Consider the following 26,145-nt stretch of genomic DNA (forward strand, 5'->3'; position numbering starts at 1 on the left):
AATTACTACTCTCGACGTGTGAAAGTTTCTCAGTTAGGAAAAATAACTCCTAAAAGGTAGTTTGTGTGGTAAGACCCAGTAGACTGGATGAGGACAATTTTTCCTAAGTCTAAGTCATACCTTCTGCAATAGTTATTGATGAGTTATTATTTAGTTATGATCTCCTGCCCGGGTTGTTTACTTTCAATGTGCTCTTACCACTACCTCTTACCATTACCAACTAAAGTGTTACTCTCAGGGCCGGATTTAGGATTGTGGGTGCCCGGGGGCAAATATCTTGTGGAGGCCCTCTTTTCTGTTATCGAAATTTTAATGAAGGAATATGTCACACAGAAATATTAATTAGAGGAAGGTTATTGTGTTAGTTCTGTTGAAATTTCAGTTATTGTAAAGTATTACGATTTTTTTTTTGATTTCTACTCTTGTGTGTTTAGTCATGAGACATGAGAAGTGAACTTTTGTGGGAGTCCCAAAGTGTGGGGTCCGGGGGCCTAGATCCGGCTATGGTTACTCTGATATGTTGGGTTAGCTCAGAATTTCATTTGCCGTGAAACACGTTTTTAATAAAATGAACTCTCCATGAATAAACATTTGTTGATGCTTGTGATATTCACATTTGTTGATGCTTGTGATATTCACATTTGTTAATGCTTGTGATATTCACCTAAAACATTAAACCAATATAATATGATTGTAAATATCCTCTTGTATCTAATTTATTATCTAATCTACATTATCCAACCGAGTGCGCGTTTTCTGTTGTGCAGCTTTTTGCCCTAGGCAAAAACAACACAGCCGCCAAATAAATACAACTTCATTTGATCTACGGTTACGTTCTGGCTGATCACTATCTAATCCTACTAGCAGCTACTCGGAAAAGTGTATAACATAAAGAGAATTCCCGAAGAACGTGAAAAGCTTCCGAACAAACGGTTCCCGAGACATTTCAGCCTTTTCCTACACACGACACAAAGAAACACCCACAACCCAGTCAATCCATCTTATTACTAACGGTGGCATCCTTCTTGTCTTCCTCATCCATATCCGCATCGTCCCATCCCCAAATAACGTTTTCGCTCTCATGATCCAGATTGTTAACGTAGTCCACCATCTGCTCCTGTAGTCGTTCCTGGCTGTACGGATGCGTTCCGTCGCCGGTTCGCAGCACCCGCTTCTTGATCATTTCGTCTGATACCGACTTCAGATCGTACGCCCAGCCAATTTTAGCGAAAAAGTCAATGACAGCCGTTGTTAAATTAGTACTGTATTTGCCCAACTCCGACGTCTTGTAGTCCCAGGGAAACACGTGATGATAGTTATGCCATCCCTCACCAACGGCTGCAATCGCCACGAAGGTACTGTTCGTTGGGGAAATTTTCCTAGAACAAATAATAATAGGTTATGGGCCCACCAAAAGTATAATCGTATTGCTTACCTATCGTACGGTTTGGTTCCCCAAATATGCGCTGCACTGTTGACCAACCATGTTCCATTCAAAGACAGTACATAGCGGAAGATGGCCACCACATACCACGAGTTAGACAGAGTCTCACCGAGGAAGTAATGCGCCATGAAGGTCGGAATGACAAAGCACAGCAATGGCATCAAAATAGCATAGTATCTGTTGAAACACGAATATTAAAGTTCACTGAAACTATTCCACAGATTTCACAACTTACTTCTTCTGGAACATTACGATCCCATCCGTCTCTAGGTCGCTCATGTCGACGGCCTTTCCCCGGTTCCTAACGTCGGGATGCTTTTTCACCATCAGCCAGCCGATGTGCGAGAAGAAAAAGCCACGCTGTGCGTTATGCGGATCGGCGTCCGTATCGGTGAACTTGTGATGCACCCGATGGTCCCGCGTCCACTCGTAGATACTATTCTGGAAGGCTAACGACTGCGACAGCATCAGTATCAACCGGAGCGGCCACTTGGCCTTGTACGAACGGTGCGACCACAACCGGTGGGCTCCAGCCGTGATACCGAAAGCGCCAAACATTCCTAGGGCGAGGGCTGTTGTCCAGAGGAGAGAAAATATGGAAGCGTTAGTTTCTCCCAAAAATGTAAATTGTGGTCGAGAAGTTGTAAACATTTCGCTCTTCGCTAGATCGATTGTCAGGTGATGTGTTTTTATGGGATCGTAAAATTTAAATTGTGAAACAGGTGGATCGTAAATGCTGTGTATAAAAGTTGTTGATATATGCCGAAACAAGAAGGACAGAGTGAATTCAGAAGTTAGGGTCTACAGTAAGCAAGGAAAGATTTTTCAGTCACAGATTGGGAATATTACTGCCAGATAACCACCAAATAGCTACCAATCTACTGGACATGCGAAACATATAACACTTCAATTTATAAGAAAGGCGATAACATAGAGGCAGACTTCCAGAACAGAGTCTTAAAAATATGTGCTCCAGTTCGGAGCTTTCACTTTTAGATTTTTTTCTTTTGAATGCTATTTAAAAATCTATGGATTGAAAGACAATGATAGAACATAATAAATGAATAGCAGTACTTATGAACAGATCCGAACTCTGGGGGAGGGAGGCTGTGGACCCCCAGAAAGCATGAAAAAAAATAAGCTGTTGTCAATCAAAAACGAGTTTTAATCAAAAGTCTTTCTTCCAGTGTAATTGATTTTTTGTATTAAATATTCGGACTACTGCGACCATTGTTTTGATTTTTCGAGAGTGTAATTGATCACTGGAGCCAATAAATCGTCGCACCGAATGTTTTTAACCTTACACTCAAAGTGCAGGGTATTTAACAATCGTTCCTCAACCAATTTCACTTAAATTCGCACTTCGCTTTGAACTGTGTACTATACCTTCTATTCTTTAAACAGAAGGCAAAAAGGTTGAAATAACTAAAAGATTTTTTTATGTACAAATCCGTACAAGATGTTCGTCTGCTAACCTTTCCTTCACGACCAAAAAGATACAGTCCGCTCTTGAAAAGCAGTTAAATTACACCAAATGCACTGAAGAGATTACACTGTTTTAATTATGGTAGAAACAGTGTAAACGCGTGTTTTATATGGGTTTTTGATTACACGAATTTCTTTTGCAATTTTGCAAGGGAAAGTATAGAGTATGAAATAACGAACAAAGCCCTCAGTCATTTAGCCACCGCTTTTAATGCTTTTAGGACTTTTTGCAAGTAATTCCAGTAGTCCTACGTCTATGCAATCTTTCATTGTTTTGTGATTTCTCAATTTGACACATGCACATACAGTGGCGCTGCAATCGAAATAGAGAAAGCGGCGCGAGACTGCACCAGATGTATTCACTTGAATTGTTTCGCTTATCTTGGTAAAAAATATACGAAGTAACTGACAACTAAAGATAAAACCAACTCGTATCAGGCCTTGTATTGGCGATGACTTGTTTTGAGCTCAGGTGACGATTAATTCAATCAAAATAAATAAATGTCTTCGACCTCTGGCGTCGTCGATGCGCACTACATCTCTACATCGAAAGCTGAAAGCGCAGTATTCTTTTTCCGAAGTCCGCGCATAGCGGAAATATACAGTGCTTTCACTGCAGAAAACCACACAATGAAAATAAACAACAACTTGACGAATGGATTGCTGTCCATCAGAAAAGCGAGCCCACAATGATGACGACGCGCATGATCGATAAGCGAAAGTGAAAACAGTACCGAGAGTCAAGAAAGCTCATTGTTTGCTTGCTACCGCTCGAGGATCGAGGAGCGGTACTATCGGTGGCTCTTTATGTCCGATCAAACATTATCGAAGACTCACGATAGAAAAGCTGTTCAGTTTTGTGCTTCCTTTCCTTCGAGTGTTGAGTTAATGTATTTCTACATAAGATCAATTAGTTCCTAGATAAGCAGTGTCGCTGGCATCGCTGGTTTTTTTACAGGTTATGTATAAAGTTGATCTGCTGAGCAAGTAACGTCAAACTGTTTTTTCTTTTGACAGTTATTACTCATAGGAAACTCGAGAACTGCTAGATTCTGATTCTCACAGCAGTTTTTAACTCAAATCACGATAAATCGACTCTAGTGCTTGGGATCTTTGGATCGTAACATAAAGGACACACTAACGTAATCACTTATCTAGGGACTAAATAATCTTATATATTTGTGATCATTCTACAACGGAAGTGATTCAGAAACAATTAAGAGTGCATGAATTTGGACATCAAGCAACATCACAAACAAAACACGATTTTTATTTCACAGAATAAACAAAAACAACTTCTGTGTTAGTTGAAGCTACTCGAAATCTACATAAAACGCACTAAATCAAATTCTAAGTATTTTATATAAAAAAAAACAAAACTCTTTTTACTAAAATTTTAGTTTGAGCACCTAAACAAAATTCTGCTTAGTAGAGCGCTTGTTACGTGAACTCAGTTTTCGCGTGAAATTGATTTTTTGATATTTTTTTGACAGAAGCAGAAGTGAAACGAAAACATGTTCGTTATCAAACGGCACGCGCAGCCTAATCGCATAATAATTAGCTACATCAGAGTCAAGTGTCGTTGCACTAAAAAAAATTAATATTCAAGACATGTTAGAATGCTAAGATTAGCCTGTCTACGTGACATAGATTAGTATCTACTGATTATTTTTTGCGAAACTAACAGCATTCACAAAATTGGCCCATTTCGTGTCCAACTGAATTATTGAACCTATCAAAACTTATTACGACTGATGAGCTCATAGTTGGATTAGCTCGATTTTAGGAACAACCCGGTATCGGCATGAAAGCAGCACGTGGCAGTGCCACACGCCACATAGGACGAACGTCGTCCGATCGATTTCGGAAATGCAACCACAAAAAAAAACACACAATTCGCATGCCTTAAATTATTCTGGACATGTCCAACTGCTAGTAGTGACGCACTTGTAATCGTCTGATGAGTCCGACCGTGTCGTCTAAAGTCTGGAAGTTGTTTATTGCGCTAACGCTGCGTGCACGGGAATCTAATGGCCTGAGTGACCCATTAGCTGAATTATCCTGAAATAGCTTGTAAATGCCAGTAATGACGGTCGATGGCAGATAGGCTCGTAAACATGGTTATTACGGGTAAGGCATTGCGCCGATTGTGCAAACTTGAACTTATATTGTTTTCACTATAAACATCATGAAAACATCATAAATATCTACATTTTTACTAAGCAAAAACTAAAACTAAATGAAGCCAGAAATTTGACTCAATTTGGACCTGTGGTGACACAAACTCTCACAAGCATTCGCCTCATCCTTACCGAAACCGAATATTCTGTTTCATTGTACATATTTTGCGCTCTAGTCCGGAGAGTGGGTTCATTGCCAGCCTGAATATTCTGGTTGAGCTTTCAACATATACAGCATCTAGAACAGTCCCAAACATTTCCCGGTTGAACGCGCAGAATTATCTATCGGTTTCGATTAAAAATTTTACGATCTGCCCATAAATGAATAAAAAAAAACTGGAAACGAATTTGATGTGAACCCATCACGGCTGATCTTTGGTTCTCTCATCAGTGCGAGATAGAAGAAAATTACCCGCCAAAAGTTTTATGCCGTAGCTACGCTAAAATACTGAAGGTCGGAATCCGGAGATCGATCCGGTTTCAATACACCACGCACACCGTTTGATCACGAAACCCAACAAAAAAAAATTAGAGGTCCGCAAGGCACAGTTGTTCGCCTCGCGTTATCAGGTTTGACTATGATCGATGGACTCTTCGTATGATTAGGACGCAATAGCAGAACAGTTTTCGTGTAACCAGTTTGTAAACACAGATCGCTGCTGTGCTGGCCGGAACTGACACAGGAAATTGCTATTTTGTTTTAATTTGATCGAACCTTTTCTAGCGCTTAGGTTCAGTTTAAGGTTGGAAGGTTTTGATTTAATTACTAGCTAGCCGAATTTAGACCTACATCTGGTTTCAATGACACCTTACCTACAGTCAACTCTCAGGTGAAGGTTATCCAACTTGCCCAACTTTTCCATTCATAAAAGCGCCACGCTTTCGTTGGTGAACAATCGAAAGAAACGTCACGAACAACTGATATTGCCATCGTGTCACCCATTTGCGGCCATAATTGACGCAAGTTTCGCTCTTGATTGATGGCCATCACGCGATAAATGATTGGATATCGAGACGGCCAGGCCGTTCCCTGAAATCCCGAAACGATCGGCGCAGCGATCGTCCGCCAAAATGTGACGTGCATGGCTTGCGGAATAGAAATGTCCTCATTAAATTCACCCGATGCTCCATCCTGCTGCCGTTAGCGCAAGGTCCCGGAAAGTACAATTGGATCCCATGGGGGAACATTTTGGATTGCATTTTTCGTCAATGGTCTCCAATTGTTATTCCAGGCAGGGTGACGGATCAATGGACACGAACGCACGTGTATGCGATGATACGTCAGAACCGCAGTCACTTCTTCGAACTGCCGCTAGAAACCGTATAAGAAAGGTATTCCACGTCATACGGTTGAAATTGCTTGAGGCGGCTTAATTTGGTTTTTGTTTTAATGCTTACTGAATTCAACACGAAAAAAACGCTGACATACCCCCAGATTTATTGACATCAGCGGCATAATAGGCTTCAAAGCGATGTTTCACAATGTTGATGTTTTATTATGAAAACATCGCTTTGTGTTCGCGTGATAACATGTTTAATTGACCTGCTTCGAAAATAGAACAGTTCGCTATTTGGACTCGAACTTGAAGAACTTTCAACTCAGTGCATTCTTCCTAAATGCTACAAATTTGAGAATAAGCAGAGATTATTTTTTCACATACTGCCTGAGTATCACTCAGCTCAGCGTAACTGTTAATTGTTGGTTTTACAATTACCGAGATGAAGGGGCGTATTTGTACTAATTAATCGTCGACTTGACACAGCTATCATGAACAAGGCTAATGTTTTTAATGGAGCTATTAAACAATGATGTACCTACATGTGGCAGTGGTGTACCGGCAAAGTTGTTTGTCTAGTCCGGATGAGCCAGGGGAAATGTTTATCCTCAACTCAAACTCTGTCACGGCGATTGTAGAACGTACTTTGATATATGATGTTAGGTAGTGCCTTGTTTTTTTTTTTTTAATTCTTTGTATCAAAAGATTGATAGCGCCTGAATTATAAATTTTCATGAGTATTAGATTTTGAAAACCAAAAATTTTTGGCAACATTGTCTTTTTGGACATGTAGTCTATGAAAATGGAGGTAAGTGATGACAACGAAAATCAGTAAGAAATATGAATGTTAGGGTGTCCTAAAAAATATTGAAAAATAATGTTTTTTTATAGTATCGCAATCAAGTTAATTGACTCACAGAGCCCATTAAACGTCGCAAAAAAGTTAATTTTTCCAAAAATTTAAAAAAAAAACCTTTAAAACACATACAAAAAAATATCAGTCAAAAATTGAACTTTCTACTGGAAAACGGGATTCAAGACAAAAATTTAGGAGCTGAGATATTGTCATTTTTATATGTGCGTTGGTAAAAATCTCTTCCGCAGAAAAGAAATGAATAAAAAGGTTGCGAACGAAATTCCGAATCTATTTTGTTATTTCTAAACATAGATTTTTTTTTCGAATTTAAAAAACAAAACATTTTTCACAACGCTCCCATATTCACCTCAAAACTATAATCACTGCTCAAATATTCCTCACAACGTCCCTAGATTCATCACACTGTTAATCACTTTCGTGAATGAACGTAGCCGTGTTTCGTCGTAGTAGGTTCCCTAGGTATCCACTGTTGTTGTTCATGCGCAAAATCGGTAACTTAGGTAACTACTGCAGTGTTGTCGATTTATGTTAATTGGATTGTTTAGCTATATACGATTATTTTGATTTTTACGGCACTGGTTTCTATTTTATCACGGTCAAAAAAAACAGTTTCCGGTGAATCTAGTGAGACTGTGGACTCAAGGAAATGATGAAGATTAGTATTTTTTGTTGAAAAGCATTGAAATCTAACAAAAATACTGATTTTTATCATTTCACAAAGTCCACAGTTTTGTTGGGTTCTCAGGTAGATGTTTTTTTTTTACCGTGATCAAATCGGAACAGCACTGTATTAGGTTAAAGAGTAAATATTTTTCTGAAAAAATTAAAAAAAATATATCGTTGTCTTCAGATTTGCCAATGTTCCAGTTTAAACTGGATTCTTCTAGTTTTTCCTAAGTGATCCAGTCAAACAGTTCAATCCCAGAATCTTCCAGTTTTTGTATGTTTCCCCGTTTTATTCTGATTTCTTATGCGCTCAAGCCCCGATTGATTTTCGGTAATATTTTTAGAACGTAAATGTTGTAGAGTGATAAATCACTGTAACAATTCATACCAACGTTTCCAGTCTATTCTATTTTCTAGCACGAAACACGGCCAAAATATAAACTACATAGCATTGATGAGATAAAAAGGCAAGTAAGATTAGCTTTATTTAGAAACTGGCAAATAGATTTTACCCGATCATGAAAAAAATCAATTCCAATGATAGCTTAATAATCGACCTTAAAAATGTTATATACAGACGGCGGCATTCTTCAAAATAACTACTGTAGCGTAGCAGTTTTAAATATGTCAGGATAGAAATAGCGAACTCATAGATAGTTGAAATTTGAACTTCACTGATGTAACGTAACAAAATGTTGCATCAGTACTTCTGTTAAAAGTTAAGGTAAATGAAAAACATTCATTTTCATAATTTTGAGATAAACTGATTAGGCAGTTTTAAATTTTGCTGCTGTTAAAGGAGATAACAATAAATTTAAAAGAAAAGAAAACCAGAAAGAACAGTTCTGATTGAAATGAGTGATTTTTTGCTGTATTTAAAATTAACATTGGACTCAGCAACCATCACAGACAAGCTCTTTTGCATTTGTTTGCTATTCATTTTTTTTTCGAAATCCAGCTTTTTCTTTAGTAGTCTTCCAGTTTAAATGAAAACTTTATTGGCAACTCTGGTTGTCCTTTGATTTTTAAATGGAGTTTGGATTATCTTCGACGCAGTAAAAACAGATGAAAAACATACAGTTGGAGTTTAAGATTTGTGGAAATTTATCTCATATATGCCTGCTATATAAAACTTGTTTTTGGAAGTTTGAGGTGAACATTTGAAACATTAAAGTATTTTTATTGGAGTGAATGATATTGTTGAGTAAATAATATGAAGAGGGGTCCGCTAATAATAAAAAAACTTTTGTTGGCTGCCGGACAAATTCCGTTGTAGCCGTAGAGAGCAATGCGTGCCATTTGTTTTTTGAGATAGGTGATTGAAATAATTGAAATAAAATGACTTTAATATCAGAGCTTTTAAGAATGTTTTTGAGGATTATACTTTATGAGAAAGCTAAAGTATACTAAGAGGACTCTATTCATGGATTAGTAGATTGATTTAGTAAGAAAAAATGCGTTTTTCCCCAGTTTTCCATGTTGTTAGAGATGACTATACGGGCCGAGCTGAATGAGGGAACAATTACCCTATTGCTTGTGTCGTTACACAATTTTAAACCCCGCTCCACCCTACGTCACATATCGTCCAGATTTTCTTAATTTCTTCTTCCCTCTATATACTTGAAGTTCTGTGTGGTTGCCCCCGTTTCCGTCAGCGCTCAGTAATTTTCAAGTGATAATCGTCAGCTGATAGTGACGCAAGTAACCTTCACTTTCAATTCGCCTTGACGGAAGTAAATCATCTTTTTCACTCACGTTAACTGCTCGAATGCGAATTTTAGGGAGAATAGGGTACCACCGCTAATTTCTGCTAATAAATCACACCAGTGAGCGCAACTGTTTGTGTAATTCCATCTATTAACGGATTATAGCAACCATAGATTTTTCCATTCACATCAGAACTAGATGTCGTTGCTTGGCTATCAGTATCAGTTATCGAAAGTCATTTACTAAAAGTCACTAATAGTTTGGCGTTTAAAATTTTAAATTTATATGAAGATTTGTATGAAATAACCTACTTTTCGCAACCTCGAACCACCCTTATGAGTATTGTGCGCATCCGCTTTCAACAACACGGCTCTCGCCCTAATTATGAGCTGTTGTCAAAAGCAACACCACGGGCTCATGGACGAATGGTAGAAGGACACAATGGAGTTATACAGGAAAAACATGCTTTTTGATCAAAATAGATTGCGTTTGATGAAATTGGGTACTAGAAAGTTAGAAACAAATTTATACTAGGCAATTGAATCCTAAAGTTTTACACGGTTTTCGGATTTGTATATATCAGCTGAAATAGTACAATTTTTTTAGCAAAACGTTATTTTTTAAAAAATGCTTATCGTTTTCCTTAGATTTTTAAATGAAGAATACAAAAACTGCTCGAAATGCCTTAAATGACAGTTCTTTCATATACCGTACATGGGCGAAATGTCATTTAAGACATTTCGAGCAGTTTTTTAAATCTTCATTTAAAAATCGAAGGAAAACGATAAACATTTTTAAAAAATCACGTTTTGCTCAGAAAACGCGGCTTGTTCATATGATACATAAAAACTGCTATAGCTTTAGGACCCAATTAATAGCTGTTTTCTTAGTTTTTTTCAATGAGCAAAATACTCGGAGAAGATTCGATTTTACTGCCATGTGGACATTTTTTCAGGTATCCCATTAGGCGGCATCCATGAATTACGTAACGCTCATAGGGGGAAGGGGGAAGAACCTTGAGCGTTGCGATTTGTTACACATGGGAGGGGGGAGGTAAGATCAGCGTTACGTTACAAAAAATGTCTGGAGAGACTCTCCAAAAACGAGCATTTTTATCAAGCAAATCCCTCTACAGCAGCGGTTCTCAACCTTTTTTTGTTCACGTACCCCTTGGCGATATTTTTCATATCGATTGTATTCCCTGGCCTGTAATGTTTTCGCAGACTGGGAGAGAGTAGTGGTAGATCATGTTGTGGTAGTCTTGTTTAGGTTTAAAAATGAACTATGGTTTGTTTGATTGTAGCAATTTTCTGATTTTTCTTTCGCGTACCCCCTGAAGGCTTTCGAGTACCCCCAGGGGTACGCGTACCCCAGGTTGAGAACCGCTGTTCTACAGCGTTATGTAATTTTCATGGGGGGCAGGTGTTGGCGTTACGTTTCGTTACATATGGGGGGTGGGGGAGTCGCCGTAGGTTCGACTCTCGGCTCGAGAGAAACTGTTAGTGTCAGTAGGATCTTAGCGCTAGCCCCGCAATTGACCTGTACACTTTACAGTTGGCTGCGAATTCTGTGTATAATAAAACAGAAGGTCGAGTTCCGAATCGGAATGTAGCACCAAGGCTTTGCTTTGCTTTTTAATTTATGGATGTCGCCTTACCACAATGGTTGCTTTTGCATTTACTCGCGAAGAAATTCCTATCCTTTGCACACACAGTATGAACGAATTGAAGGTGGCAGCACCGTAACTCCGTCAGAGTGAATGAGAAATTACTTTATTTCTTTTCGAGACCTTCAGCTGTCAAACGCAATGCAGGAGCATTCGAGCAGTTTCTATGTGACTCGCAAAGTACTCGAAAATAAAACAAATGTTTTCCAACAGATAATTGCATGGAGTAGTCTAACCTCCTTTTTTTACAATAGACGTTTCCAATCGTGCATGTATTGGTGCACTTCACATCGTGCAAATCGGATGGAAAATGAGGCCAACAAAGTGCTGTCAAAATGCCTGCATTGACTACGAAATTTGTATTCTCTTCAGCTGACTTGAAAGTTAATATATTCCTGCGCGGGTTGTGTAATTTGTTTACGGATAATATCTTACAAAATGAATATTTGATTTCCAGTTCCGAGCAATTCAAAAAAGACTACATGTTTCGATTTTCTTAACTCCGGTAGAGTTAAGCAAGAGACATTTATGAGGCAAACAACCCGAATTTAGTGTGCGTGACTGAGCTGTCAGGAAGCTATTGCGGAAGGGTTGTTCCTAAGGTATTTGGTGCGATGAAACGTTTTTTTTATGTTTTTACGAAGGTTGTGACAAGTTTCATTAGCGTATACTAGTAATAGTGACAAAAGTTCTATGAGAGTAGGTCAATCCGGAATAGCATTAAATCTAAAACTTCTTCGGGCTTCCTCGAAAAAAAAAACATATATCCACAAAATTTACCTTCCCGAACTGTCAAATGCCATTTTCGTGCAATGATCTATTGAAAGCGGTTCACCGTCGTGTCATTATCACCTGACGATCGTTAGTTGAAAATGACTCTGGCCTTATCACCTACTCACTTACATTTACCTCACTCAACAAAATTTACCACTAAAATTTTCTGCAATGGTGGAGAATTGAGAGGCAAATTTTCTGCAATGGTGGAGAATTGAAAGGCAAAGGAGTAAAGCGCATTGTTCGCTGCGATGGGGTAAAATGTGTATTTTCCAATTTTATTAATTTTACTTTTTCTAGTTTGTAATGCCAAGCCCCAAAGTTGGATCAGTTCAAAATTAAAATATTTTTTTCGGACGAATGAATCGAAACCCTTTATTGTAATACAAAAGATGTGAGCAGACCTCTGTGCCCAATGTATAGGAATATTTTACTAAATCCGTTATGCTTCTGATCATGATAATGACATTCCCTCCTTACTTGCTTTTTTGATTCAAATCATAAAAACGAATACTATTAAGATGGTGGCAGCACATCGTGTGAATCGCCATCGTTATCGAGCTATCGAGAGGTTAGCGCGACCGAAAAGAGACTTCATCACGAGGCTACCTTCATCATGCACGACACGGGAAGTTTCTATAAAGTGGTGAACGGAAACAGAAACCGAACGGTGCCAGTCCCTGTCATGTGTAATAACAAGGAATGGAACCTAATAACCGGTAAGACGCTGGTGGCCATGCGATGGAAACAACATTTCAAGCGAGGAGAAAAAAGCAGTCTACAGAAACAGGAAAGAAATTGAGGAGGATGGAGATGCTGTGGATATGCCATACTTGGACGAGGTTAGGGAAGCTTGTAAAGAGTTATGAACTAAAAAGCAGCTGGAAAGGACGGACTCCCAGCCGAACTTCTCAAAGCCGGGAGTGAGCAGCTTTTGCATGCAATCCATCGGCTCATTTTGCAAGTTAGAACCGAAGACAAACTATCAGTGGACTGGATAGACGGAATCATTTGCTCAGTCTATAAAAAGTGCCACCGGCTCGAGTACAGTTGTTATCGAGGCATAACACTGAGACTGAGGCCGTTTCAGAAAACCTTTGTCGGAGAATACCGGTGCGGTTTCTGGAGAGGGTGATCTACAACCGACTAAATGTTCACCTTGTGTCAAATCCTTGACAATTTCAGCAAAGTAATCTTGCAGACTTATCATCTGTTAATAAACTTCAAGGCGGCGTACGACTCAGTTGAGCGCAACGAATTATGGCAGATTACACAGTACTCTCGTAACGTATGACAACGACATAGGGTCCTGCGTTCAATACTTGGTAGTAAACTAGAGAATGGAGTGTGGCGCATGAACTACGAAGTGTACCAAGCATACCAACATCAAGCTGATAAAATACGGCAGGCCACACAGTGGGCTAAGTCAAGTGGCACGAATGTCGAGAGGGGCGACCAGCGAAGTTAATTTTCAGCGAAGAGTCCGACAGAGCTCGGTAGCAGCTAGACATATCTTCAATTCGAAGGCATTCAACCAGCGGTGGTGAAGACATCCTTGTTTGTGAAAACAAAGTGGAGACATCGGAAAACATGTGAAGACATTGAAGATTTCCGCATTTTGCAGCGGTGGCGACCTTTTTTTTTTGCTCGACAATTTTGCGATTCACCGGTTATGATTCCAACCTTCGGCCGAGTTTTGACCTGGCACCTCGGGAGGGATGACAGTTAAGACAGAAAAAATGAACTGGGGCTCTTGTCTAAAAATAAGAACATAATCAAAAACACTCATGTTTTCTTATTTTTCTTATGGAAACACTCTACAGTAGCTCAATTTAAAGTCCATCTCCTCTTATTCACTATACGAGAAAGTAACTAAGAGTCAAAATTAAGAAACATGTGAACATTTCATGTCGAGCTGTTTTCGTTGATCATCGATCCAATCAGAAGCCCAGTGATCCCGAACACTGCGGTGCTGAACAACGAGCCAACCAAGGTCCATAACATGCAGCATCAAAAGAAATAAAATCAACTTTTCAAATTAATTTCCAAAATGCGCAGAAAGGTTATAGAGCAAAACTTAGTTCAGTGTCAGACAAGTTGTTGGGTGCTTATTAAAATGTATTCTGCTATCATCAACAGTCTGCATCAACAAAACTTTATGCCCCATAAATCGGTAATTAATTAGAAGAACTTTTTTGGAAGCTCCTCTCGATCAACCAGTCATCAACATCTCGTTTTAAAACAACAGGAAAACTTTAGGAACTGCTTAATATCGAAAGGTGTTTTGCACGTTTCGCTTGTTTACACTTTTCCCTGCATGAATTGTGCATCGTAAACAAAACCGACCTTACTTGATCACGCTCGGTAGAAACCTGTTGTCGGGGAAGAGCGGTTTCTACGAGGTTCTTTTATCGCATACTTGTTTCCGGTGGAAAGCCGAAATGCCATGAGGAATTCGCCTTTGTTGATTTGATAATTACGTCATCTTTTGCAGCGTTTGAATCAGAATGATGGTAAAACAAACCGCAGAAACAACAGTCCTGAACTACCTCACTAAAAAACTCAAAGTTGCTAATCTTCACCGAACGAATTCGCCAAAATCCGTTTTTTTTGCGAGAACATTGCAAAAAATATGACTTCTATCCTGCATTCCTACATCGAAGGTGCAGGCGGTTGACAAGGCCGTTCGACGTTAGCTTTTCGACTAATTACTTGTAGATGAAAACTTATCGTGTTTCACGACTTTGAATCTCATTAATTTAGGTTACCTACATTATTTTTGGTACGACAACGTGCTATTCACATTTGTACACGCAAAACTTTTCCTTATTACTTTAGAAGCAATAGCGCAAAATTGCCTTTTAGGTAACAAATCCATTACTCAAAAAGCAATAAAATTTTTCCTCAGTCTAGTAACAACACATACTGTCATACATTTAGCACGTGTTACGGGAGTACGACTATCTAATAATGGTCGTTTCAATCACATGCAACGGTTTTCCTATCGAAAAATGCTCCCTTTCCATCTCAAGTCAAAAAAAATCACACACCGTCGCATAAGTTGCACATGTTACAAGTTTTTTCAATCTCTAATTCATCCGGTGGGCGTGTATTAGTTCGCTCGTTGTATGCATACGGAGTAGCGAAAAAATATGACAAGAGCTGCCAAGAAACATTTTCCCCGTCATAGAGTATGCAAACGTTGATGATTTCAAAGACTTGAAATGCGCCTTAAAATGACATCACGAACTGTAAACTGCGTTAGAAAAAAATAAAAACATTCGCTTTCTTGCAAGCTATCTTCAGCACATAATCATTGGTTCATGGAAGCTCATTTGGACCTGTTTGAATATACAAAACTCGTGCCCATCCAGAACAATATTCGCAACTTCGGCAACTCTGGTCAGACAGTATTACATATTTCCATTTCAAGTAAACACTGGGGACGAAACGAAAGTGTTTCTAATTGAACATTTGAGGTTGACGGTTGAGATTCTGATTATGTGTGGTTGAAATGAACCAGATCGTTGCATCAATACAAATGCAGCGAGTGAAGTCTTGCCAACACATGCATTGCGGTGCTTGGCTGTATGTTCTCCTGCAGAAACACATACAAGCGTGCGGCCGTCATAATTTTTATTACTTTTTGTTTGTTACTTTTTGTGTATAATGCGCAGTCATAAGACACAAAAAGTAATAAAAAATTGCCCAAAAGTAATAAAATATTCCCCGTTTGCGTTGGGTGTAGTGTTTTAACCGTTGACTATATAATATGGCATACAAACGATGCTATTCACACAGTTATAGTAATTGAATCCTTGCAAATTTTCTTCTCGAAATTGGGATAAAATAATAACAATCACCGTGTCGAAAAGAGCTGATTGAAATGGTTTAAATAAATTAAAAACAATAAAACACTCACCTAAGAGGAATGTACTGAACTTGGCGGACGTGAAAAGAAGGTAAGTTCCGTACAGAAATCCGCCATGGAGATAAATGAAGGCGATTATGTTGCGCCAAACCAACACTTTCGGATAAGCGCGACTGCTACTACTGCTACTGCTGACTGAGGAGGTGGTTTGCTGCTCAGTCTTCTTGATATCTTCGGCCTATTTAATGTGGAATGAGAATTCGTGGAAAAGGTTGATTAGCATCGATTGTAATGGGCTTCAGCATAACGGACAAATTCGTACCTGCACACGCGTTTTTCCCAGAGTTTCGGTTGTTCGCACGTTCAAGATTGATTTGTTTGTTTTAATTTGATTGTTGTTCTGATCTTCCTGCTCGATGCACGCCTCCGCTAGAAGAAGCGTGTTACCGAGGACGTTCGGTGCCATCTTGAGTTGTAGTTCTGTAAATAGAATAAGAAAAAAAAAAACCATCAATTAGTGCGTCATATTCCTCTCTAAAAGTTCCAGTCTCTCGTCAACGTCAAGCTGTTTGTGCGCCGTTCAATGTCATGCGAGTGCACTGTAAGGATTCAACCAACACGCTATTATAAGCTTCTAATTAGAATGCAATACAAGCAACCAAACAGAACTCTTCCAAAATCGATTTCATCTTCCGGGTGTCTCCTTTCGAGATCCTTTTTAACGACCGTTTGGTTCAGTATAAAATAGCCCTTCCTGTACGGCTGAGAAAACAGCCACGCTTCACCCAGAATGCCAATGAGAGAAGCCAATTGGTTTTGCTTGTCAGAAGATATTGTACATGCATATTTTAGTAGGCCTACACAGGCACGGTACCGGCAACCGGTGCGTGGAACCTTTTTTATGGTTAACTCCGTCCGATTGCCCGACGTGAGTACAATTGATTTTCTATTTACGAGACACAATCAAGATCTCTTCGGCCGATCGTAGTAAACAAAGATCATCCGCAAACTTCGCATACTGTCCCAAATAAGCACCCAGCGGCATGCAGCGGCCATTTCAATAAATATTCGCGAAAGGGAATTCTGCGTGACAAAGATGAGTTACCACAGACGACGACGCTGGATTAAGCGAGAAACCCTACCGGGCAATGCAAGGAGTTCTCACTTATATGGAACGCAAAGCTCCTAGCTGCATGCTAATGGCACCTCTTTTCTAGACCGGAACAGAATCGATCCAAGCAGATTGAACGATTAATTTCGGGGACGAACCAAACCAACCTCATAATATAGTATTAAATTTTAGCCGAGGGAAAACGACCCGAAACAGGTTTGCAAAATTGTCGCCCCCTGCACTGACATACTCGCAACTCGCACAATGCACTTTCTCCTTTTATGCTACTCCGTTGCATTATTTAATGGGCACAGCTTTTTCCTCTTCTTTTGGCGCTCTGGCCTGCTTCTGGACGGGTTTACGATCGCGCGGCGGGCGTGTCGGTGCATCATAATGTTAAGTAATCGGAAACGTGACAGCAACGATGTGAATAGCGAGTCTGGGTTCAACGGCTGACATGTGCGGTATTCGCGGGGTCATGCTACGGCTTCCTGATGTCCTCCCAAATAACAAAACAAAAAACCGTACCTCCGGCTGATGAAAGCGAAACTGGCTGGGAACATCCCAATTACAGGTGAAATCAACGAAAATCCGAAATATCGCAAAAATACGATATTAGCGATATCAGAGCTTCATGAGGGCAAGGGTAGTCTTGATTTAATTGTACCTTTTTACATTTTAGTAGTAAAACAGTAGGTCGGCTGATGGTGATGAAAGTAGAGAACGGAGTAAACAGAGGAGTTTGAATTGCAGCATGCAAATGCCATATGTGGGCGAAATTCCGCGATATGCCTAATCGGCATTTATAGAAATTGGAAGTTTGAAGATGGTTTAGAATCCGGAATCAGTTAAGGATTGGTTTTATTCTAAATCAATATGTTACTTTAGTAGGGTGGCATGCTGTGGAAAGTGTAGAAAATAGGCCCTTTTTAAATGCATATTATGATTTTATTCCTGAACGGATTTCAAACGCCTCAAACTTATCGTATAATAATTAGCATATTGTTGCTATGGTAAATTAACGAAAAGTTGAATTGAAAATCATTAATTTCGGTTTTTGTGGCTTTCAACCAATCACAAGCTCGCTTTTCCTTTGCATGTTGTTGATGCTAACTGGCTCACATAAATAGAGAAAGTACGAAAATCAATCACTCATTTTACGTTATGCGATCCTGCTGCACAGACAGCGCGTTACGATGTGTGCTTCTCAGATGTTATGTTATCATTTTCAAATGCTTACAGTGTTTCCACTACTGACTGGACTTCAAGCACCAATATCTTAATCGACAGCTAAAGCGTTGCTTAAGACTTTTCTATACTTTGCTATAATAATTGGAATATCTTTACAATACTAAACTTGTTTAAATTGTGTATATTCAACCAATCACAAGCTCGTTTCCCCGTCGTAGCTGTGACGAAGAGGTAGAGCGTTGCGATGTGTACTTCTGATTAGTTAAGTTAGCCCGCATCACATACTGTAGTGGTAACAAAGGTTATGCTTTTATTTTCCAATGCTTTTTACCTTATTGCCACTGTACGATTTACGAATACCAATTTCTTGAAGTATTGTTCACAGTATTATCGAGTTGCGATGAACATTACTATTGCGCATTTGTAGCGGAATCTGACTACAATTTCAATTTTATAAACCATTCTTTTAGCTCCGTTACGCAGTTTAATAATAACCATTAACTATGTTCTTCCAAATACATGTAGTAGCCTTGAAAAGACCGGATAATTCAATTGCAATCAATTATCACATAAATGCGTCATTGTCAGATCGCGCGCGATATCCGCTCTAACACAATCGAAAGGGCAACGCCTTTTTGTTACGTTCTCTCATTTCCTCAGGTACGTGAAAATTTAATTTCATATGTAGGAATACTAATGTACGAAAATTAAATCTCAATTCACTCTGTTTTAGAGCTATCTTCTGATTAGCCCCGCCTTTATTTCAAGTTCCCACAATTTGTCCCAGTTTCGTTATACAATTGTGCAAAGCTCTTACAAACGCAACAATGTAACATGTATCATGTCATATCGCGGCTAAGAAGAAAACAATGTTCCCGTTCCCGTGTCGGGTGGAAGCAGATTGTTCATTGTTGCGTGTTTGATATTACCGATGGCAGACATAAGTATGAAGGTCGAAATTCTGCTGTGATCTGAAGCTAGTAACGTCTTCTTCAAGACGTTACATCATTGTTGATGAAATGTTGTACACGTGCCGAACTTTTTTTAACCGATTTGCTTTGTATATACCGCTGGTTATGTACAGTATCATCGTATCGTGGTGAATATCACACTACTGCGCATTTGCAGCAAGTTAATACCACAGTTGTAGTTTAATGATAACCATTCATTATGCTCCTCCAAATCATGCAGTACACACCAAATTCTCGAAGTCAGATTCAGCAATCTTTACTGAAGTTCAACAATAAAAACCATGTACTGAAATTTCAGCAATCTAAATGTGTACTGAAAACTCAGCAATACGTTTTGGTTTACCGACATTCAGCGATCTTTCCTTCGATTACTGAATATACGGCAATATACTGTCAAAATGAAAAAAATGGTGCTGTTATCAATATTTTTGGTCCGCGCGCGTAAAAAAGGCATGTGCGCGCGTAAAAAAGGCGACAAAAGGCTTGAAGGACTTGAACGCCGACCGTTGAGACGTGAAGGAAGTGTTTGGTGAGTGAAATCGGATGAACGGATCGGACTTGGGCGACACATTACTTGAGGAGCAATTTTATTTTTGTGACATGGTAAAAGGTTAATTAATAATTAGCAAAAATCGACTTCCAACGTGTTTTAAAATCTACGCAAGGAATTTACACTGAACTGATGTTTCAGTAATTTAATGGACGTTCGCGTTCCGTCAAACATAAATGACATTTCACATTGCTGAAAATTCAGCAAAGTACCGTCAAAACGAATGACATTTTAATTGCTGAAACATGCAGTAATATTTCATTGCTGAAATGATTACTGAAGTTTCAGCATGGCAAAATTCAGTAAAAAATTTGGTGTGTAGCCTTGAAGAAGGCCGATCAATGCAATAATAAATTTAGTTCGGTTATCGCATAAATACGTCTAGGTGAGATCACGTCCGATACACGGTGTCAAAATTTCGATTATTATCGAATTTTCATGTACCTCTGATTTTTTTTCGCAAAAATGTTGCCAACTAGACAAGAATCAAGGATCGGGAAGTTAAAAAATATTTCATCGGCGATTTTTTGAAAAATTTGGATTTTAACTTTTTTAGCGCAAATCTACAAAACAAATTCCCTCTAACTTCACTAATGTCATTCATATTAACATAGTCAGCAACCAGTACATTTGATGGTAGTGCAGTGTCATTTAATTTTAAAAAATTAACAATTAAGTCAGTCATTTAACCACGGACAAACAGACGTACCCCCCATACAAAATTCTAAAAAAAATGTGGTTCCGATTATTTTGTGCGACACATACTGGACATATTCCGCAAATGATAAACTTTCAGCCTTTATGCTGTTTCTGGCAGCACGGCACGCGACTGTCTACTGAGTTCAAAGATAAAAGGGCTGTTGTGCACCGTCGCTGCCGCGGGAATATTCCGTGTAATTGGAACTCATTTGAATTGACCGTTTTTTTGATCCATGAATATAAATTTCGATTGTTAACGAATTTTCATGTACCTCTAATTTTTTTCGCAGAAATGTTGCCATCTGGATAAGAATCATGGATCGGAAAGTTAAAAAATATTTCATCGGCGATTTTTCTTTGAAAAATTGAATTTATTTATTTAAAAGACGTTCAGCGCAAAAAATTGAGATGTAACAATTTTTGTGGGATGCAGGAAAAACGTACGGGAATCCAGCAAACCAGTTTGTCTTTATGTTTTCGTAGAGAAAATTTCCTTAATGTTTAATCTTTGTCAGATTAGGTAAATTAATTCATTGAAAAACAATTTTCCTTTGAATTCAAAGTTATTTATATTGAGGTATCTTTATTGGTGTCGTGGACGTGCATATCTCGATGCTTCAGACCTTGTTCGAAAAGGTGCATCAGCAATAAGTAATTTGACAATAATTAGATTACATTCGACTTAACTTAGGACTTTCAGTACACCCCCAGATAACAACTTCCGCACAAAACTCTTTATCATATTCGTTATACAAAGGCAGAAAGTGAGAAAAGAGCATTTTTTTCCACTGCTCGCCTATTCTCTTTGTAGATTTAGTTTTTTTGAAGCACAAGGTGCAAACCAAATTTCTACACTTCTCGTGGTCTAGCTTCATGGTTTATTCGTAAAATTTTCGAAATGAAGTGACATTGCACTATCCTCAAATGCATGGGTTGCTGTGATTTCCTATGCTTAAATCACAAACAAACAGAGGTACCTTGAAATTCATATGCATGGATCAAAATAACGGTCAATTCAAATGAGTTTCAATCACGCGGAATATTCCCGCCGCAGCGGTGGTGCACATCAGCCCTTTTACCTTTGAACTCAGTAGACAGTCGCGTGCCGTGCTGCCAGAAACAGCAGAAAGGCTGAAAGTTTATCATTTGCGGAATATGTCCAGTACGTGTCGCACAAAATAATCGGAACCACAGTTTTTTAGAATTTTGTATGGAGTGGTACGTCTGTTTGTCTGTAGTAAAATGACTGACTTAATTGTTAATTTTTTGAAATTAAATGACACTGCACTACCCTCAAATGCACTGGTTGCTGACTATGTTAATATGACTGACCTTAGTGAAGTTAGAGGGATTTTTTTGTAGATTTGCGCTAAAAAAATTAAAATCCAAATTTTCCAAAAAATCGCCGATGAAATATTGTTTAACTTCCCGATCCTTGATTCTTATCCAGTTGGCAACATTTTTGCGAAAAAAAATCAGAGGTGCATGAAAATTCGATAATAATCGAAATTTTGACACCGTGCGATATACGCACTGACAATTCTATAATTGAAGAGATTGATGAATAATAATATACTTAGTCCCACGCCTACCATGCGGTCATGTCTTGGATACCACCCTCTAATATTTTGACGTAGAATTACGTCTTACGTCAACAATCAGGGATACCTAAAACATCGACCAAATACCACCTAATAGATGCAACTTGAAATCCATGATTACAACTTCCGGTTCCTGGAGAACTAAAATGAACGAGCTTTTCGGAATGATATCCAGAGGCCGTATATTGACATCAATTATTTTTTCCATCTCTTAAGGATAATTGTTGTTCTATTTTATATCGGATATAATGTTGATCGCATCTGTGTGCTACCCCGACAGAGCCATTTTTATGATAACACAGTTGAAAGCTGTTTTCACACTGAAAATTCAATGGCCCATATGTTTTAAATGCCAGCATCCCAGAACGTTTGTGTGTTGTGACAATACGGCAATTTTTCATTAGAGGAAGTGCCAGCTAATGTAAATGTACCTACTATTGATTCTACCCGCTACTGCACAAAGGCAGCGTTTTACTAGAGGAAGTACTGCTACACCAGGTGGCCCTGCCCCTATCGCTGCTGCTGCTATCCGCTGTCATTGCTCTCCGCTGCTACTGCTAAGTAAGGATTGTTGTAGTCACTGTTTAGAACAAATATGAGCGGTTTCGGCTGAAACAGGCTCTAATATAGGCCAAATAGTACATTTCAAATTACTAAGTCTATAATTCTGTCGACCGTGCTTGGGATAGCAATCATATCACGACCAATTAGACCAATCGAAATTTGCGTTTCAACAAGAATTTACTATTTTCAATAATACAGTTACTTGTCACATTAAGCTTGACAATTTTTAAGGTTGAACTGAAGGAAACGATAATTCGGTATGTTCTAAGACATAAAGATGAAGTCAAATTTCTAACTGTTTCATCGTCTGAAGGTGTAAATAATTTAAGATAAAATGTTAACTCTTCAGTTAGGCATTTATTTTATCCGGAAAAGGAGAATTTGCTGTTTCATTCAATATCGGATAAGATGCTGATCACATCTTTGCGTTATCACTGACAGTGCGAATAAGGTGATAGATACCACAGTGAAAAGCTATTCTAACACTCTAAACTAGGCGGTTCATATATTTTGAACGCCAGCTTTCCACAACGTTGTTGTGATGTCAAAATGAGGCAACTTTACATTGGATGCATTTACTACTGCCCGCTATCGCAGAGACAGTATTTTACTAAAAATAGTGCCGCATCAGCTGGCCCTGCTATTATTGATGCTGATACCCGCCGCAACTGCTGCGTTATCCGTTGTGGACTGCTGTTGTCGCTGTCTAGAACAAATTTAAGCAGTTTCGGCTGAAACAGGCTCTTATATTGGCCAAATAGCACATTTCAAATTACTAGGTCTATAATTCTGTCGACCGTGCATGGGATGCAGTCATATAACGACCAATTAGAGGCGCGTTTTAACAAGGCTTGACAATTTTCAATACTACAATAGTTCGAATAATAAAATTACAATATTCTGCATTTGGGAGGAATTTTAGAAGAATTTCTAGTCGATCGCTGAGAGAACGAATGAAATCCATCGAAAACTAACCGATTTATTAGCGTTTGAAATTAGACATATTTTTCACTTTTTCCGACCGAATTTCCTAGTTCGGCTTTTGTAACAAAAAAACGAACAATAGTAATTTTGAGTGTTATGTAGCTATGTGGAAGTGAACACTTAAATAATATTGCTGAATATCTTGCACAGGCAGGAGGCTGTTTAAAAGTAAAATTTTGTTTGCTCCAAAATTGTACTTCATTCATTGGAAGTGACAATCAAAAGTAGCGTTGAAAGGTAATAATGACTTGCATGAAAGCTTGAAAGCATAACTGAGTCGACATGTTTCCACCGTAAAAGGTACAAATGCAATGGAAATGAATAGCGATATATATTTTTGCTTTCAATGTATTATTATTTTTTTTAGTTCAATTCTCTGCGAGTTGTAATTGTAAGATTTATTCATTTATTCATTAATTTAATTGTTTAACCCCGGTTTGCTTTTTGATTTACCCCGGTTTGCTTTTTATTTAATATAGCAATCAAAGCAATCAAAAGTGCCAAAATAATAATTTAATTTATAAAATTCTATTATTATTTTGAAGCGGGGCCGTGTCGTGTCAAGCGTACAGATAGGACATCGCAGTTTTCAGCAATTGTACATAAAATTAATTTTTCCTAGTCAAATCTAAACGATTGCGATTTTTCGAGTATAGACTGTGCACTGTGGAATTTTAAAATGAATCTTTTCACCCATTGATAATGTCTGATAATCTCTGGTCAAAATTTCAAAATCATCGTACGGTACATTTTTGAGTAATGCCCTTTTGAAGGTCGTAAAGTACAAAAAAGTGATATGAAAACGACGAAATACTTATTGCAACGCACGATTTTCAACCACCATTTTATGAAATAACTTCCAAAATAGTTTCCACACAAGTATTATATTTCATATTTGTTCTAAACAGTGACTATTTTGGAAGTTATTTCATAAAATGGTGGTTGAAAATCGTGCGTTACAATAAGTATTTCGTCGTTTTCATATCACTTTTTTGTACTTTACGACCTTCAAAAGGGCATTACTCAAAAATGTACCGTACGATGATTTTGAAATTTTGACCAGAGATTCTGGACGTCATAACGAATCCAATGGTGCACTCAGATTCTTTGTTGCATTTTTTTATAATACCGGTCTGTGGGAGCACCGTGAAAACGATTCCTGAATGAACTGCATAACTCAGTAATTCTGTAAGAGTCGGAAGAGCTAACATTTTCTAGAGATCCCGAAACTAATATAGTTTCAGAAATGAAAGATTCCCATACATACACTTGTTACTTTTGTAGTCTTTAGTCTCTAATTAAAAAAAAAATCTCTCAAGCCAATTTTCAAGCCGAATTTAAGCTTTACCTTATCATTCTGTGGTCCCCGTGGCTCTATGGTTAGCGATGTCCGTCGCCTAGCTCTTCCACACGGTTGTGATATCGGGTTCGATTCCCGATCGAGTCGAGGATCTTTTCGAGCTGGAAATTTTCTCGACTCAGCACTGGGACACGGTGTATCCATGTACACATGCAAAATGTGCCAGGAAACAATATCGATAACGAATTCACTCAACTAATCTAGTTGATCGAGACCGCTATTAGCCCCAAGGCTGAGCGTGCGATATTTTTTTTTCTGATCATTCTAATTTTGAAAAAAAAACTTGTATCACTCTTTTTTTACAATACTACTCATTTCTTACAACTGAATGGATGAAAAAAACTCTTTTTACCTCCGAGTTAAATTTTAAATTAATCATATCAATTAATTACCACCAATGAATGCTAATACTAACCCTACTAAAGCTGCATGCCGAGAAGATTATATAATACGAACACTTGAAGAAGTAAATACGACCCGGAACAACCGGTAACGACCTAGACGACGAAATAATGACGACGATTGGAAGCTCGGTACATGGAATTGTAGACCGCTGAACGTCCCAAATGAAAAAAAACACATTTTTGACCCTATTTTCGGTAATAACGCGGTCTTTGTAGAAGCTATTTTTTTGTGTCTTCTTAAAAGTTGTGTGTTTGATTGATGTGCAAACATATGCTGAACATTGTTGCCTTCTAAATGCTACAGTTTTGTTTAATTGGATTTTAAGGACTAATCTGATACGGAACGGTGTATTTCCAAAACAAGAGAAGTTAGAAAAAAAATCTTCAGTAAAGTTTTTGGTGACAACATCGTCTACAACTTTGTTTAAGACTCCATTTCTCTAAAGTGTAAGACTGAAAAGTAAAACTTTTTGTCATTTTTGTGGCTTTTTATGAGTTAAATATTTGCTGGAGATGTTGTGTCAATAAATCAAGTATTTGGAGAGTAAATGGACAACATCAAGCAGCTCTGAGACTCCTAGGCTGCGGAGGAATATACAGAACAGCTCGAAGCGGTATTATCCACGGTGGAGGGCCTTGCCGCATCGCCTCTCAAGGACAGCTAGTGTAGGATTCGCAACAGCGACACTACGAGTGGAGTCACCGGACGGTAGAAAACGACTGATATGACGGGGAATGCGAGGCAGCTGCGAATGAAAAGAAA

At 38.5% G+C, this 26,145-nt stretch overlaps 1 protein-coding gene across 1 annotated transcript in view; it reads right to left on the bottom strand.

The window, feature by feature from the left end:
* Positions 1-686: 686 nt before the first annotated feature.
* LOC129718875 (acyl-CoA Delta-9 desaturase) overlaps positions 687-26,145 on the bottom strand; it is a 42,901-nt gene continuing 17,442 nt past the window's right edge. The window contains exons 2-6 of the mRNA XM_055670066.1: positions 16,270-16,427; positions 15,999-16,185; positions 1,680-2,016; positions 1,436-1,621; positions 687-1,379 (exon numbers count right to left, since the gene is read on the bottom strand). Coding sequence (XP_055526041.1) covers positions 992-1,379; positions 1,436-1,621; positions 1,680-2,016; positions 15,999-16,185; positions 16,270-16,413 — 1,242 coding nt within the window. The 5' untranslated portion in view covers positions 16,414-16,427 and the 3' untranslated portion in view covers positions 687-991. The remainder of the gene's footprint in view (positions 1,380-1,435; positions 1,622-1,679; positions 2,017-15,998; positions 16,186-16,269; positions 16,428-26,145) is intronic.

Source organism: Wyeomyia smithii, chromosome 1, assembly GCF_029784165.1.
Source record: "Wyeomyia smithii strain HCP4-BCI-WySm-NY-G18 chromosome 1, ASM2978416v1, whole genome shotgun sequence".
NCBI classification, from domain to species: Eukaryota; Metazoa; Arthropoda; class Insecta; order Diptera; family Culicidae; genus Wyeomyia; species Wyeomyia smithii.